The following is a 17,514-nucleotide window of genomic DNA, read 5'->3' as shown; positions in this document are numbered from 1 at the left end:
TATCCCCACTCACTGTAAAGCACGGATCTCCCAGTTTAGATTCACTGACTTCCAAGTTTCCCCTCCAACAGTTTCCATTGACACTCGGCTATTCACTTCCTGCCAGCTCTGCACTGCATTGCTGAGCAATCAGAGTCAATGAAGAAGCACTGAGACTTCAGCTAACTTAACATTGACCGAAAGAATAAACTATCACTCGTCTCATCTTTTTCCATTGCTTAAGAACATAAGAAAGTTTACAAACGAGAGGAAGCCATTCGGCCTATCTTGCTCGTTTGGTTGTTAGTAGCTTATTGATCCCAGAATCTCATCAAGCAGCTTCTTGAAGGATCCCAGGGTGTCAGCTTCAACAACATTGCTGGGCAGTTGGTTCCAGACCCTCACAATTCTCTGTGTAAAAAAGTGCCTCCTATTTTCTGTTCTGAATGCCCCATTATCTAATCTCCATTTGTGACCCCTGGTCCTTGTTTCTTTTTTCAGGTAAAAAAAAGTCCCCTGGGTCGACACTGTCTATACCTAAGATTTAGGATTTTGAATGCTTGAATCAGATCACTGCGTAGTCTTCTTTGTTCAAGACTGAATAGATTCAATTCTTTTAGCCTGTCTGCATACGACATGCCTTTTAAACCCGGGATAATTCTGGTTGCTCTTCTTTGCACTCTTTCTAGAGCAGCAATATCCTTTTTGTAACGAGGTGACCAGAACTGAACACAATATTCTAGGTGAGGTCTTACTAATGCATTGTAAAGTTTTAACATTAGTTCCCTTAATTTAAATTCAACATTTCTCACAATAACTTCACTTAACATTCTTTTTTATATAAACCCCCCTGGATTGGATTTTTTGAGAGCATTTTACAGCATTAGGTTTACTGCACTGGGTAATTAATCTTTTTTGAGACTGCCAGTGGCCATATTGAGTATTTAATGCAAAATCATCTACAGTTGTTGGCTATGTTGCCTTTTCTGAGCCATGGTGGTGTGGTCCTAGAACCTTGTTGCTCAATGTCTGGTTTCCCCAACAGTGCAGTTTAGCCACTTTATATCAACACTGAACCACTGTAGAGTCTGTCCTTGATAGGATTATGTGGGACTAGTATATTGTTTGCTTCACTTGTGGCTAGCTCAGCCCAGGTAACTCGTTAAATATTTAAAGAAATTAGAGGCTGAGTAATCATTGGCCAGGCATCAAAACCCACAACGTCCACAATCTTCAAGCACCTAGGCTACGCTATAAAGTTGGTCACATCATAACAATATCCTCATTAGTTCGCTGATGTGTATTCAGTGCCTTCCTGGCTCCTCCTGCAATAACCCCCAGCCACAATAAAACCATTTATCCTGCTGCCAAAGTTTAACTTAGTGGTATGTGTAAACAAAGACTGTGCGTGTGTTTGTGTAAAAATAAAAGAACACAACACACACGACTTTCAATCATAAAAACTATCTTTTTTAATAGTCGCTATCCTGCTTCTAATCTTATAACAATCTTTCAGACATCTGCTTTGGGGGAACGAGCTTCTTAAATATCTGATCAATTTCTAACTAAACACGTTTTGAAAATATATATATATATACATATATACAGTGTATATATATATATATATATATATATATATATATATATATATATATATATATATCAGTACTGTAGCTGGTGATACAAAAAATTGGTTCAATTTGGAAGGCCTTCCACTAGTATTCACAATTAACCATGAATCCCTCTTTTTTCTGGATGATAAAATATCCCTGCCCCCACATCCCGTACATAAAAACATCGCTTTTAAATCCAGCTTCCTCTTATCTGAATGCTTTTGATACACATTGGTGAACATTCCTCAGACTACAAGACTTGGCAAAGTTGTAAACCATGCAATCAAATTAAGGTGTCAGTAACATTTCCTCAGTCTCTCTTTGATTCATTTCTATCACTGCTGCTTGGCTGTTTACCATATACCAGTTTGTTGAATGATAAAGTGCTTGACAAAGACCTCAAATGATTGTGTTCCTACACGTTATGAAGCCTGCCTAGACACCAGTTAAAGGTTAATTAATCGAGATTTGAGTTTGCAGATCAGTCCAATAGATCCAAATGGAGAAGAAAGCGGTCTACTGAAAACCCACCTCCAACACACTGTAGAAATATCTATTCTGATACTTCTACACATCCTGCATGTCACAATGACGTTCAATTATAAACCATCATCCCTTCACTAAGCAAATCAAAATGTTCCATTAATAAACATTCCAATTTTCTTTTTTTTTTTTTTTACAGAAAATTCTTCCACATTTGCCTCCTGAGTGGACAGCAAAAATTCTACTCAATACAATTCTTACAATTTAAGAACATTTTTGCTAGAGGACCCAAAAGCCCAGATACACAGCCACTGTAACCAGCCCTTTTCTTACACAGTTATTCATTTTGAACTGTTACTTGTTATCTCTCTGCTTTTAAATTACAGCAGCGGGTTGGTTAAAATTTGTTTTCTCAAAGTTTCCAATATTATACAAGGCTAGGCAATGACACATCCCTATCCCATAAAAAAAAAACACAACTCTACTTTAACAATACAACTCTGTCAAGACATTTGTACTGTCCTATTGGGTCAGCTGTTGCCTTTAAGGTAGGACAATCAATCACAGATTTGCCTCTGCTAATGTAACGCTGTCATTGATCAGTAGATGGCGCTGGTAAGCTGTAACTGGAGGAGAGTCCGGTTGCTGACAAACTCACCCAGTTGGGGTCACTGTAGAGCAGAGTAGCTATTTCCTGTGAGCTAAAAGAGAACAACAGATGGAAGGCATGTGGGACAAAATACTCAGCAATACTTTATACTAAACACCTTTACAGGAAGTTGACTAATAGTGAAACTAACACAATTGACAATGACGCCCAGTACTTAGCTTATCACTATGGAGTTCCCAGGGCACTTTTCCCGCATATCCTAAGAGGGTTTCCCCATATCGAAAACCCTGAGCCTGCTATGCTGACAGAAGTTCAACAAAAAAAAATTTACTATATGAACTAGAATTAATGCCTTACTGAATGCTGTAAACATACATTCTTACTACATTTAACCCGATTATTAATTAGTCAGGAACAGCCACTTTTATATTTTTATATCATTTATAAATTTAAACACTCTTGTAAATTCTGAAGTTATAACTATAAGGAACTGGGGTCTTATCCATAAAACATTTGTGAAGTAATGTTTTTTTTTTTTTTTTTTTTTTAAATAAACATTCTCTTAGTTTAAACAGTTCTTTGAAAGCTGAGAACAAAGTTCTAAAACAGTTGATTTTGTGAAATGCAAACTTGATTTCATTAACCAAAACGGGCTTAAAAAACACTCATTAATAAAACTTTCTTTTAAAACTAACTTACAATACAGACCAAAGTCTTATAGCCATGAATGTCTTAGCCCAAGCTTTTGTCTACTTGGCTTATTGTTTCTTATAGTTTTAACCACTTATTTTAAAGTTTGATACTTAACCCTGATCTTAATTCACAGAGAGGTACTTATTATAATGTTTCTCAAAATATTTTGTCACATAATACTTTATTTTGTTGAAATATCAGCCAGATACCAGTGGACATTTCAATTTTTAAAAAAAAAAAAAAACATACCCTCTCGTTTCTATTTTCTCTAGTCTAAAACAGTCTGAACATATTTTTTGTTATGTAACCAAGGCTTTAACAAGTCATCAGTGCTTTGAAAGAAATATATATATATATAGATATGTCCAACAGAAAAAAAAAAATACATTACTGATACATTTTCCTGACAGACACATTCAGTACAAAAAAAGGCATGTATGTATAAAAAATAGGTTTTGCCAACAAGAGTTCAATACCCTGAGGGTTTTTACCACATGTCTTCATATCATCCACCCCCTTCCTTAGCAGTTCTTCCCTTTCCAGAGTTCAAAGTCCAATTCCAACAGGAAGTACAAATTCCTCCAATTGGGTCACATGACTGCCTCAGGAATAGTTCCCAGCTGTCAGCTCAACGCAGATTTAAAAGCAAAAAATAATAATTATCAAGCCTCCGAAAAATCTGGAGAAGATTATTTTCTTCCACATATGGAAGATTCAAGAATGAGAACAACAGGACGACATATAGGTGTCACGTGACACGAGTGTCTGTTCATTGGCTCTTCTGGACCCAGTCCCAGCTCTCATCACTCTCCTTCCTGTTCTTCTCTGCCTTGATAATCTCTATGTACCGCCGACGGAAGAAGCCCATCTGTAGAGAGAGAAAAGAGGGTGAGAAAGAGATCCAGAGAACTGGGGTTGCCGTGCCAGTTTCTTAAAACAGTTTTATTTTGGACAATTGACAAAAAAACAACAAAAAAAACTAGACAGTATTACAACACCAAAACATTAATGTAGCTAAATGTAGCTATGGAGACGGTGTTGTGGCTGTTTTTGTAAATAAATAAGGCTGCTTTTAATTAGCTGTACCTTTTTTATTTCAGGGAAGTGCTGGAGGACCAGGCCTACAGTAAGCACTTAAGCCAACAGGAGAAACAAGGAAAGTCTCCAAATACACATAATGTTGAGGCAAACTGCTCATTCTCTGCTTCTGAAGTTCAGTTATGTCATCTTTAGGGTTACTGTACATTGCTGTATTATACACATGTATAATATTTTATAGGCGTATAATATAAAAACATCACATTGACTGTATAAAGTACTACAGCGAACCAGCTGGGTTGATGCATGTTGTGGAGACTGCAATTAGATATGTGTTTGCCTTTTATAGCAGAAATTGGCCCAAATTGGCCCAAACTCATATTTGTGTCCAAATTTATGGGGCCCACTCAAGTTTCAAACCACTGGTAATGAGCTGGCAGGTTATGTAATTGGACTGTATAAAAGATAGGATTTATAAATAAGGTTTGTCCTGGAAGTCGATTGACAGGGATCCAGCTGAGAGGTCAGGGGTCAGGTTTGAATGTTTTTATTGTTTTTTAATTTAGTAGTCGCAAATTGATTTTTACCCCGTTTTTCTCCCAATTTAGAGTAGCCAATCTGTTATCTTTAGGCTCAGCTCACAGCTACCACCCCTGCGCTGACTCAGGAGCTGCGAATACAAACACACGCTGTCCTCCGAAACGTGTGCCATCAGCTGACCGTTTTTTTTCTCTCTGCAGGCTTGCCATGCAGCCACCTCAGAGCTACAGCATCGGAGTACAATGCAGCTCTGGGCAGCTTACAGGCAAGCCCGTAGGCGCCAGGTCAGTCTACAGGGGTCGCTGGTGTGCGGTGAGCTGCGGACACCCTGGCCAACCGAAGCCCTCGCCACCCGGGTGATGCTCGACCAATTGTGCACCGCCCCTTGGGAGCTCTCATCCACGGTCGACAGTGAAATAGCCTGGACCCGAACCGGCGACCTCCAGGCTATAGGGCGCCACCCGGGAATATATTTTGGCAGAACCCACAAAAAAAGATTTCAAGAATGGATTTTGCACAGGGTCTTTAGAGTCACAGACATCAATGTGCTTCCTATTTCAAAGTCCCCTTTGAGGCGGTTGATGGCGTGTTCTTTTTATCCAAGTGGATAAAGTGTAAATTACTACCAGCTCTGTTTGTGACCCTTATATGCTTGTTAAAAGCTGGTCTCACTAAATATGTATTCGTGGATAGAGGGACAGGGCCTCTAAATAACATTGCATTCTAGCATCTGGAGATACTGGTTTACCGAAGCGTGACATTAGAAAGTACTGCTGATAGTTAAGTTGATGGAAAGCTCTCCACCAGAAGCATCCATAACTTAAAACACTGATGATGGAAGCAAAAACACTACTCGTTTTATAATTTTTATCAGGCCCTTGTTCTTGATTTGCAATACATTCATTTACATATATTTGTTTGTGTGAGTGTGTGTGTAACTTAAAAGCAGTAGCAGTTATTTATGCATGTTTGTCAAAGTATTCATTTCATGAAAAGTATTTAGAAAACTTATTATCAGAAGTTAATGTATACATACGAACACATAGTCCTTCATTAGATGTAATGTGTCAATTAGTGCAAGTCCTAAACGCAAACAAAAAGTACTAGCATGTGTGTTTTTAATTGCAAGTTAAACATGGGAGAGTTCATTTATCTGATTTCCCAAACAGTTAAGCTAACCAATGTAAATACTGTAGCTTGTCAGAAAAAGGTTTAAACTACCTAATGCCAAGATTTCAATACGAGTCTATAGTAGTCTGGTACCTTTATTGTTGCAGCTGAGATGATAATCTTTACACACAAGGAATTGAGAGTTTGTACATTTGCGAGCGACTCAAGTATCACGAGGAAACTGACAATTTGAATGACCAGATCCAACCTGTCAGTATTAAACCCTGTTTCGTATACCTCATTGCAAAAATATGAAAGTTAGCATCATTTTATTTGTAGGACACATCTGTCCCTTGTACTTTGAAGTGTTAAAAGTATAGCAGAAAAAAAACTTACCAGATATCTGCACTACATTTACAGAGCAATCATGAAGCAATCCTGTTTAACAATGGTACCGTGGTTAATTCTGGCCCTGAATACAATGTCTTGAGTTGTTTACTTGTATTTTTAAAAAAACAGCCTTTGTGTTTCAAGTTTTCCCTTTGTGAATCTGAATTATTGGCTATTAAAAGCAGCTGACACAGGTTAGCAACACTTTGAAGCGTTACAGATTCCACAGTTCACTGCAGACTTTCCGTTTCATCTCGGTCCTCTCCCCATGTTTACCTTCCAGAGCAGGACCGCAAGCAGCAGGAAAATGAGAATCCCCACTAAGAGGCTGATGGCGATAATCCAACCGACCACGTATCCACGAGGCTCCAGATTGTGCAGGGCTTCAAACACCACCTGAAACAGACATGAGACACAGCAGCTATTATACAGTCGGCACTCAGATATCCATTACTCAGATACACGTCAGTCGCGTTTTACCGCCCTTGTATTAAGAATAAATTCAATCCACAATGCAGCTCTCAGGCAGTTTACAGGCAAGCCCGCAGGCGCCCGGCCAGACTACAGGGGTCGCTGCTGCGCGGTGAGCCGAGGACACCCTGGCCAACCTAACCCTCCCTCCCCCTGGGCGGTGCGCGGCCAGTTGAGCGCCGCCCCCTGGAAGCTCCCATCCTCGATGTCCAGACTATAGGGTTGACGTAGAGAATCACGGAATACAGATGTGTACAGAGTATGAAGCCAATATCTTGAAGCGTTAGGTCTTTATGACCACAATATGTAAGCCAAAAGATTTTCAGCACAAAAAAGGGGACCAGTAAGAAGTTGACTCTCACTCCTTGAAGGAGGATAAGGTTGAAAAAAAAAAGAAAGACCATACAAAACAGTGAGTAAGATACATGTTTGCAAGTGTGACACAAGAGCTGGTCATGTCAGGCTTTACTAGGGCCCTTTCCATACACATGTTCCAGTCTTAGTAGATGGAGCTAGATGAAAGAGAACATGCCGTCTCCCATTGTAACACAATAAACCCTGCGCCCTCTGCACTCACTGACAAGGATCGCATAACAAATCACGGGAGAGCGTCAAAAAACGTATAAGCATGGAAAATACAATAATAGGGCCGGTAATGAAGCAGAGGAAGCTGAAAAACATTATCTGGCTCCCATATTTGGAACAGGTGCATGTGCACACTGCAGTTGAACAATGCAGTCTCTGTGGGGCCTGGAGGTTATGGGGCTGGGGTCACCAACAAAGGCAGTGATAAACGCAACAGTGTCAAGGGCCAAAAGCACTCTTGTCCTCTGTGCACTTTAGTAGTCTCCTAGATCAAAATGCCAGTGCTAATGCCAGCAGTCTTGGGACCCCTAGAATAACTGTCCTCGACAGAAAATCTGCACCTTCAATTTCTGCAGTTTAAAGAATTTTGATTTCACAGTTGCAGAGGGCAATTTGTGTCCACAAAGAACTCCCCCAAGTTTCCATGCACATGTACAGCCCCATGAAATTAAAAGCAATGTGTGTCAATATGGCACTTCTGTTTGCCTCAAAGGAGGCTGGTTTGAAAATAATATCAATTCATTTAATTTAATTTTAAATACAAGTTTATAATTGCCCTTCATAGAAAATAATCATTTTACGTTTGTCTATAGCTCTGAAACACTGTAACTTAGATAGCCAATCTAGTTTTAAAATAAATGTTGATCAAGTAAGTATTTTCTATAAAAAGTGTATTACCATGTACCAACTGTCAAAAATATTTCATTTTTCAAGCCAGGTTTGGACTCTACTAAGGCCTTTTTGATACTTGTCCTTCTTATTCCAAACACTGCGCTTGCTTATTACAAAAAAAAGGGTTGGAAATAGGAGGACATGAAGGGCAGCAAACCTCATGTGTCAATGTGTTAAGGGACTAACAGAAGCAGAGAGAATTAATTAAGGGAATGAACAAACCTAATTATGAGAGGAGAAATGCAGGACCCTGCATTAGCAACACCCTTTCTGAAGAGGGGCTAAGGGCAAGGTTCACTTGCAAACGAAGTGGCAGAGCCTGGGTCACCTAATTTAATACCCAGTTTAATCCACTGGGGGAAGCAGGATCAAACAGGATCAACCCTGGCATCTAAACACAGACAGCCTGGGACTGCACACACACACACAGTTAACATTAGGAAATTGTGGTCTATTCATCTCTTAAGTGAACCGGTGTTTTGAGAGGCCATCAAAAATATAAACATTAAAAATAAAAAAAATAATAAAAAAAATAAAATCCACAAAGATACACAAAAAATTAATACCGGTATGTAAAAACTGTTCTTGCTGTAAATAGATTTTTTTTTTCCTGGCAAACAAATTAAGTATTAAATTACAATATGACCACCATATTTTCTACAGCTGGTACAGAAAACATGAACTACAATCCTAAACACAGTGATAAACAATCTTTAACCCCTCAGAAAGGATATCATATTGGAGCCATACTTTACAAATACTTAATGCAGCAAAATTTACAAAACATGAATCTCTTGATCCTACTGAACACTTGATACTTTAATTGCACCCTTGGTTAAGCACAGGAAGTCGGCCAGGAAGGCACACTTACAGTGGTATGTTCAGAAAGCCCATTGGAGACCTCCGCTGCCCGGAGACTGGTATCCACCATCACACTGCCCCTTGTCACAAACTGTATTACTGATGAGGTGTCCTGTGAGCGAGACAGAGGGAGTGAATTAAATTACATGTATTACCCAGGAGCATCATTCCTGGATGGGGTAGATAAAGAAACCCACGACGATGATGTAAATGTACATTTATACCCCTCAGTTCCTGTATTAATTAAACCAATGTTGACATTTTTTTATTTATTTATACTGGGACCAAGAATGTGTGATGCCTCCACCAGAAATCCTACTGTGTTAAAAAAAAAAAATCAAATCAATTTAACTATCCCAAGATACTTTACAAAAGTAGTTCCTACAAAAATGTATAATAACCAAAAACTTCATCAAAAAGGTAAGATTCGGCCTAACATTAAAAAAGATGTTTCATCACACCTGATTATACTGGGGTGAGAATTTCAAATGTGGAGCACAGCAGCTAAGAGCCCTGCCACTCCAGCTCTTTAATCAAAATTAGAGCCTTCCAAAATGTGTGCTAATCTAAAACTGCAGCCAGAGACATAAGGGTATATATCCACATATAGACAGGTTAAATATAAATAATTGCAGGATAATCAAATCATCATTAAATAGAAGAAAGTAGATAATACAACAATGAACAAATCAATGCTGTAATGAGGCACATTTACTTAATTCTTGTAAATACATCCTAAGTATTCATTTGAAAGCAGATGCAGATGGTGTTTCCAAGCAAGTGTGCTTCCAAATTGCTGGAGCCATGAAAGGTTAACAAAAAATTTCACCCCTTACTCTGGGCAGTGCAGAAGCAATAACACCAGCCAATCTCAAACCCCAAACTACCAATTAAAAATCTAAGGGGAATGTAAAAAAAAAGAAAATAAAAGAAATTTGAAGCTATTTACTCTTTTGGGTCAGTAAATCCTCACCTTTTTTAGCATCTCCGTATTGAGCAGAATCCTCAGATCTATACTTCTCGTTTCTTCTTTTGCCAATGAAGACAGGAGGCAGGTAATGATTAGACAGGACCTCCCTGGCCTGTCGCAGTCCTGAAAATAATTGAAAAATAAAACAAGATTTGGCATCTCAAAAAGTTTTACGTAATAGGTGCATTACTTCAAGGGATACCGGATGGTGTAGACAGATGCAAATTTCTACTGAATCCTTTTTTTTTTATTTCTTAAGGCTGTACCTAGTTCCTAAACTTGCTTACCACGACTTTTCTGCCCGACTTGGTGAAGAATGCGAAGATGGTTTGTAAGATTCTATACCGATCCTGGGGGACTGTACACGGTGTAGGGTTTCTGTGGTAGGTGCAGTTCCCTCCTTCCTGCCCAACCTGAAAAAAACAGGGTGATTCCCAAGCTAAGACCATAATTTTCCATGCTTAATAATTTTTACAGACTAGTTTCATGATGCAGGTGGAAACATCGTATACTGTAAGTAATGTTTTGCCTTTGCTGTGAATGCTTCAGAAATGGTCCAGTATCTCTTCAAACTTTCTAATGCTTCAGAACATAATACAAACATCAGCTGCATTACAGTACAGAGCTGCCATAAGCTGAATTATTTAGTTTGTTTTCGAAGGATTTTTATAAAAACAATGAGAAATGGTAACTTCATTATTGTTCTCATAAACGCACACCTCAGGCATGCGACCACCCAAGGCCTACCGGCCCCGGACGAGCCATTATGTAATTATTTATTGGTTTATTGGCTTGTTGATGTCAAGGTCTTTGTTAAAGGAAGTTGCATTCAGTGGGAGCCAGTGTAAATTCCCAGGTTTATTTACAATCCAACTCGGCTTTAAAAAAGCGGGGGAGAGCATCAACGTCTTTCAGAGCAGACTCTGGAAGAATGATTCATTATGCCGGTTCTCATACTTGCGTTTTGAGTGCAGGTCTCTGGAGTGCACTTGCTTTTTTCCCTTTCTGCCTCCACCTTTCCAGTGGCTTGTTTCATGATCCCTTTGGGTGAAAACTCAGGAATTTCAGGATAATAGCTCGAGCCTTTCCTTTGTTTGTTTTTGTATGTAGACAATTCCTATATATCTGTCTGGAGGTCTGGATTTTCAGCAGGGTTTTTATTACCAGGCTTAACTACAGGCCATGTGAATATGCTTTTTTTTATTTCTTTTTCTTTACTGATAACAGATCACCTCTGCATGCCAGCAGTTTCGTGCAGGAAGACTAAGCACCCCCCGGGCTGTAACCAGGCCCCCCAAAGTAGTTTCTCATAATTCTAAATATCTGCTGGGAAAAGGTCAAGCCTGGCTGAGTCAGGCTTTCTTTACTCCAAAAAACTGTAAAACACTTGGGCTGTTGACCGTCTTGTCTGGTTCCATTAAATAACTATATGCCAAGGTACTAACAAACAATTATGGGGCCACCAATGGTTGAATTTATAGAGTAACTATGTGTAAGTTCATTTTTCATATATATACACTGCTGTGCAAAAGACATGTTGCATGTTTCTATTGTAATGCATTGTGAGCATCAATAATTTACTCGAAGCCTCCACTAGTGTTTTCTACTAGTATAACAACCTTGACTTGCATAAAGAAGGAAAACATTGAGTGAAATAGCTTGCATCACTCGATTTTCAAGATGTGGTATCTGAAGCATAATCAACAAGTACAGAGAAACATCATCTGTAATTGACAAACCCAGGACTGGAAGACCCAAAAAGCTGTCTAACAAGGATACTTGAAGATAATATCCTTAAGGAATAGAAAAAAGACAAGTGTTGAATTGACAACAGAACTGGCAGAAGGCACAGGTGTCATTGTCCATCAAATCAACAGTACGAAGTTTACTCTTGAAATCAGGATTTAAAGAATGTGTTGCAGTAAGAATACCTCTGTTAAGAAAGGGGAACAAGACAAAAAGGCTCAAATATGCACAAGAACACAGAAACTGGACTATGGAACAATGGTCAAAGGTGCTTTGGACTGTTGATGGATGGATGTAATGCAAATGAATACTGCCCTTTTTGTGATGTTTGCAGTCATTCTGAGTGGTTCCTATTGCAGTTATTCAAATGTTACGTGTTTTTTTTTTAAACTTTAGTCTGTGCTTTGATGCAATTCCAGTTGCCCGCCATAGATATATGTAACACAAGCCAAAGACCACTATCTATATTTCACAAACTGTGGATCAAGTTTCCTGTTGAGATGCAGTAGGTGTTCAATAGATGGCACTAGCTTTTATTACTTTAAATACACTTTGGTTTATCTAGCTGGCTGTCAATAAGAGCAACTTCTGAACTCATATCAGTGCACCTTAACACAAATTATACAAGAAGAAGAATCACTCAGAATGATTGAAAACAAAGGTAAGAGAGCTATAAACACGTGAAACTGTAATTTACCCCTTCCAAACCATTTCCATAGCCCTCAATAGTTTTCTTTAAAAAGTGTTCTGAAACATCCCTATAGAGCAGCCCTCCATGTTGGTCTACAGGTATTAAAATCCCTAAATGGTCTTACAGTGGAGATACAGACGGAATGGGACTCTCGTTCCAGCAAAGAAAGTACTGGGTGGAGAACGTATTTTTAAACGACAAGTGCATGGCAAGCCAGTGTACTACTCAGTTTTGACTCCATCTCCAAGTAAATATTTTCTGTAGCTGTGAAAAAAATGGGTGGTTAGATTTCGGCCCCTAAAGGTTGAGCTGCTTAGCAACCAATCTGTTTCTTTTGTTTTAGAAACTGTACTTTGGACAGTAGGATGTATTTGTTACATTGCATTCGGAGGACATTAAAAGGGCTCTCAGACATGTATTCTCTCCATGTACAGCTGGTACACCTGAGTGTAACCACTCACATGTCTCCCTGCAACACTGCCCCCAGTGGGAGTATGGAAAAAACAAATTTGTTCTATGCTGTATTTCTTAAGCCACTGTGCCAGCTGTATGTGGAGATAATTTTGAGAGCCCTTTTGAGGCAACAGGGGTGCTTTAAACTTCTGAGACATTCCCCATGCAACTGGTAATACCATAATCTGTCACTTTGACTGTATTTATATTTCCGGGAACTAGCATTATTAAGATACCTCCATAATTTCTCCATTAATACATTCTAATGCATTCTAAGGTAAAACATAGTCAAGTCACATAGACAGATGTCTTTAAAACAACAGTGACAACGGCATTAGCCAAAATGTTAGTCTGCAGTTAAGGGAAGCACTTAAATTCCAGGGGTTCGAGAGGCTCTAGTTCAATAGAAATAAAGCAATTGCTGGTCCATAAAATGAGTGTTATAGGAATTAAAACAGAGATCCTAGAGGAATGTGTAAACCACAATATTTGAATTTGATTTCAAACCTATGCCTGGCAAGAGTTAAATGGAAACCACAAACTGCTGATCCAAAGAATTTAAATTCATTTCAATGAGTGAAGTCTACATGAATTGCCAAAACACACAACAGATAGCTGTTTATCCTTTAGAGCAGTGGTTTTCAAATTTTATAGGCCCCGTACCCCTTTCCAAAAAAATCTAGTCTACCGCGTACCCCCATCTGAGATAGGGTCATAATATACCTATGAAAACAGAAAAAAAAATTGTATTTTCTAATTACTAGGCTTAAGTACTTATTGATATTAACTGAAAATATATATTTTTTAAAATGCTTACCTACCAATGTGATGGACTTGCTTGCTTTTTATCACAGATTTCAGTAAAACTACACCCTGATTAGTAAACAATGCAGCCCATATACAAGGATATGTTATTCTGTATTTTAAAATGAACGAACAGAACAAAAAAATTTAAGCGGGTCATTAAAAGAAAATAAACAAGCCTCGATTTGCTGGCTCAGAAGGCACACAAGGAAGGAGGAGGGGCTCGAGTTCAGCCAATTACTGTTCATGGAAAACTGCTGTTAAACTAATTAAATAAAATAAAATTAAAACTAAAAATGCTTTGTAAAATTATTTCAAAATCCAGACCAATAAGTATGGCAAAACGAGTCCAAAAACAGGTTATGCTTTTGAAAAACAAAACCTAGGGTTCTAATTTAAAACAAAATCAGAAAGCAATTCTCAACAAAAGTCGTGCACTTCTTCCAACAAATGCAGAAGTGTAGAGAGAAAAGAGACGGGGCATTTTGCATAAAAACAATTAAAAATTTACAAATACAGCAATTTTTTAAAAAAATCAAGTAGCATGCGGAATTGTGTGAATATTGAATAATACATTGAATATGTGTTTTTTTTTATTATTATTTATTTAACTTGAATGTTATCGTTTAACACTTGAGCTGGACATTTAAAATGCTAAGTGTGTCTTGTGCGGTATCGAATCCAGCCAGAATAAGCACATTTTTTTAAGTGAATATTTCCAAAAGCTAAATTTGATGAAAGTAGAAAGGTGACATTTATATCATGCAGTCAAAAATGACTTTTAGCAAAACGCTTACATGTTAGTGTTTAGTGCAGTCGTCTGTTCATGTTAATCAGCTGCCAGACAGCTTGTTGATGGGCACTCGCTATATGATATGAACACACTCAATAGGTCTGGAGTAGGGAATCCAATTCCAGACACTTCCCAATCCCAGGATTGATTGATTGATTGATTGATTGATTTTTAATCCTGCGATTCCATTTTTGTAATAATAATAATAATAATACCGTGCTTTTGCTTTTATTAGCCTAATAATTAGCGGCGTACATGCCTAGGCTAATGCAATCACTGGAAAAAGGAGTTCTTCAACGAACTAGTCATAGTGAACAAACACATAAAGCACTGCAAATAAAGATAACACAGTCATGTACGCTCCAGCTCCAGCGCAGTGATTTCACTGTCTAAGTAGGGCGGCACAGCTGCCTGCTCAACTCAATAATACTGTTATTTAAAAACATAAATTTAGATAAAACACACTGAACTGATTAAACTACAAACACTGAACATTTACACTCCATAAAGTAAACGTACCTAGGAAATACTACACATTTTTAAAAGAAGCAACATCATACAATGATTTTTTTTTCTTTTTAGCCTACAGACTGCAGAACCACGCCATGATGTTTAAATGTGTAATTTAGCCATGTGAGCTCAACGCTCACTCGCTGTCAGCAGCCGGTTGGGTGTTTTATAGTTAACCTCGTCCAGCAGAAAGGAAACGTACACCAGTACGGCTGTGGTTTTATTTGAAAGGAGATTCAAAATCGTTAATTAGATTGCTAAGTCGCACAGTACTACAATGTGGTAAAAAATAATAATAATAATAATCTGTTGTCTGCCATTACAGGATTTTTCTCGCGTACCCCCTGAGAAGCGCTCGAGTACTCCAGTTTGAAAACAGCTGCTTTAGAGAAAAGACAATCCTTTCTGCACTAGGCATCAGTGCACGCTTGTTTTATAACTTCTGTCTCCTTTTCCTGAAATGTTTGCATATGTACTTTTGAATAGGACAGGGGACTACCCTGGAGGATATGAATGTAGACAGACATGCATACAAACAAACAGACAGACAGACAGAGACATAAATGTTTGTTCTCCCCAGACTGACTACCCACAGGGCATATGTTGGCATATTATATGGTAAAATAAACAGAATATGATACACAGAACCCCTAGAATCTAACAAGTTATTTAATTGCAAGTTAAACTATAGTATGTTTACTATGGCATACAATAGTAGCATCATAGTAAATTATGGTAAATTATAGAAAAACAACAACAAACTAAATTACAGGCAAGTATGGTAATGCACAGAAAAGTCTGGAAAACCATAATATTTGAATAACTGCAACTGGAACCCCTCACAATGGCTGCAAACATTATGAAAAGGGGACAGTAATATAGCCACAGTATAAACATGGTACACTGCAGAATTCCTGGGCAGTATTACTGTAGAGAACTTGTATAAGGGATCTTTAACTGGAACATGGTAAATAAATAACACATACCACTGTCTCTTGAACATGCAGCATCTCGGCTCCGCTGCTTCCGAGCCGATTGGGAAGCAGAATGTGTACTATTGAGCCAGGCAAACGGCTTGGCCCACTGTTAATAACCTGGAGAGAAAAAGGCCCATTATTCTTCGTAAAAAAAGTTAGATTAAAGAAAGCACACATTATTGGCACATGGAAGGGAAAATAATTAACTGCAGTTATAAAAATGGCCATGTACTGTATTCTTTACAGGTGTAAAAGTGTCTTACCTAATTAGCAAACCAGCTTTCTCACAAGATCTTTTTTATTTTTCTTAGTTGGTTTATTTTCACACTTTGACTTGAGAGCTCATTTATCCTACCACAACACTCATTCATTCACTTCCTGTGCAACAGATTTTAGGACCCCACCTGAGCCTCTTACTTAATTTAAGGGGCACATTTTAGAATGCCTAATTATCAGGGCTGGGATTTAGTCACGGTGGTCGTGGGTGTCACAGATTCCATGAGTTTTGCTAGTGTCCACCATTTTTGCTGATGTGCGTGACTTGCGGGGATGTCAGTAAATTGTGTTACATCTGTATGTGATTTTATTGGAAAGTGTTTATCTTATTAACATTAAATTTTGCATTTAAAAAAAAAAATGTTCATCGTTTATTAATTTGAATAAATAATTACATATTTTGAACTAGCTCTGACACCATACTTTGCTCAGGATGCGTTGCAGCCCTTGGCACTGTCAAAAATGAGAACATTTTCTCTCTACACAATGTTCTTAGGGAAAACCGGTGTTCCATTAAGCCAACAAACCTCTCAACATACAACATGCTGTACCAGAATAAAACGTGAAAAGAAAAATACAAAAAACAATGAACTTGCACCACAACAGATGAAATCGGTGAGCAGAGACATTGTTTTTGAACTTTTCATTTTCACAGAGAGATTGAATTTTTGCTTTCCTGTTTTTTTTTTTTTTTTTGGAGAAGGAAAACAAATTCGGAATCAAACTAAGCTCTTCGATTAAATACTTCTTGAAAGTTATGTTAACAGTTCATAAATTCAGTGTGTGCGTGTGTGTGTGTGTGTGTGTGTGTTATACTAACTGCCAGCATTCGCTGCGGGACATACATTGAACAGTTTTCTCTTTTTAATTTAAATTATTGTTCCACTTGTTGTTTAATTGTTGTATGGTTGCACTTACTTTAATGTACACATGTCTCTTGTCAGCCCCACACCCTCTTTGTGTTATCCTCGTGTGTGTATTTCTCGCTCCCAAAGTGTGTTACGCTTCCCGTCTGCTTACCTTTTCCCGTTTGCGTCTTTATTCTCTGCTTAGTTCAGCGCTTATAAATGCTACTGTTAGTCGGTAGTCACCATTGCAGAGCAAATAAAAAAAGCAACACACTGAGATTCCACTTGCTCGTCTCATCCTTCTTTGCTGAACCTGTGCGCACCAGGCGCCACAATATGCTTTTATTAAAGGCAGTTCATTTTTTTTTATCCCAGTGACTTTATTCTCCCTCTGTCATTTT

At 38.2% G+C, this 17,514-nt stretch overlaps 1 protein-coding gene across 1 annotated transcript in view; it reads right to left on the bottom strand.

The window, feature by feature from the left end:
- Positions 1 to 1,659: 1,659 nt before the first annotated feature.
- The window catches only part of LOC117394874 (integrin alpha-9-like), a 150,185-nt gene continuing 134,330 nt past the window's right edge, over positions 1,660 to 17,514 (bottom strand). The window contains exons 23-28 of the mRNA XM_033993550.3: positions 15,999 to 16,106; positions 10,303 to 10,428; positions 10,019 to 10,138; positions 9,056 to 9,157; positions 6,733 to 6,852; positions 1,660 to 4,246 (exon numbers count right to left, since the gene is read on the bottom strand). Coding sequence (XP_033849441.3) covers positions 4,148 to 4,246; positions 6,733 to 6,852; positions 9,056 to 9,157; positions 10,019 to 10,138; positions 10,303 to 10,428; positions 15,999 to 16,106 — 675 coding nt within the window. The 3' untranslated portion in view covers positions 1,660 to 4,147. The remainder of the gene's footprint in view (positions 4,247 to 6,732; positions 6,853 to 9,055; positions 9,158 to 10,018; positions 10,139 to 10,302; positions 10,429 to 15,998; positions 16,107 to 17,514) is intronic.

This window comes from Acipenser ruthenus, chromosome 3 (assembly GCF_902713425.1).
Source record: "Acipenser ruthenus chromosome 3, fAciRut3.2 maternal haplotype, whole genome shotgun sequence".
Lineage (NCBI taxonomy): Eukaryota > Metazoa > Chordata > Actinopteri > Acipenseriformes > Acipenseridae > Acipenser > Acipenser ruthenus.
Note: the sequence above shows the minus strand (reverse complement) of the source record. Positions and strands in the feature narration are given on the sequence as shown.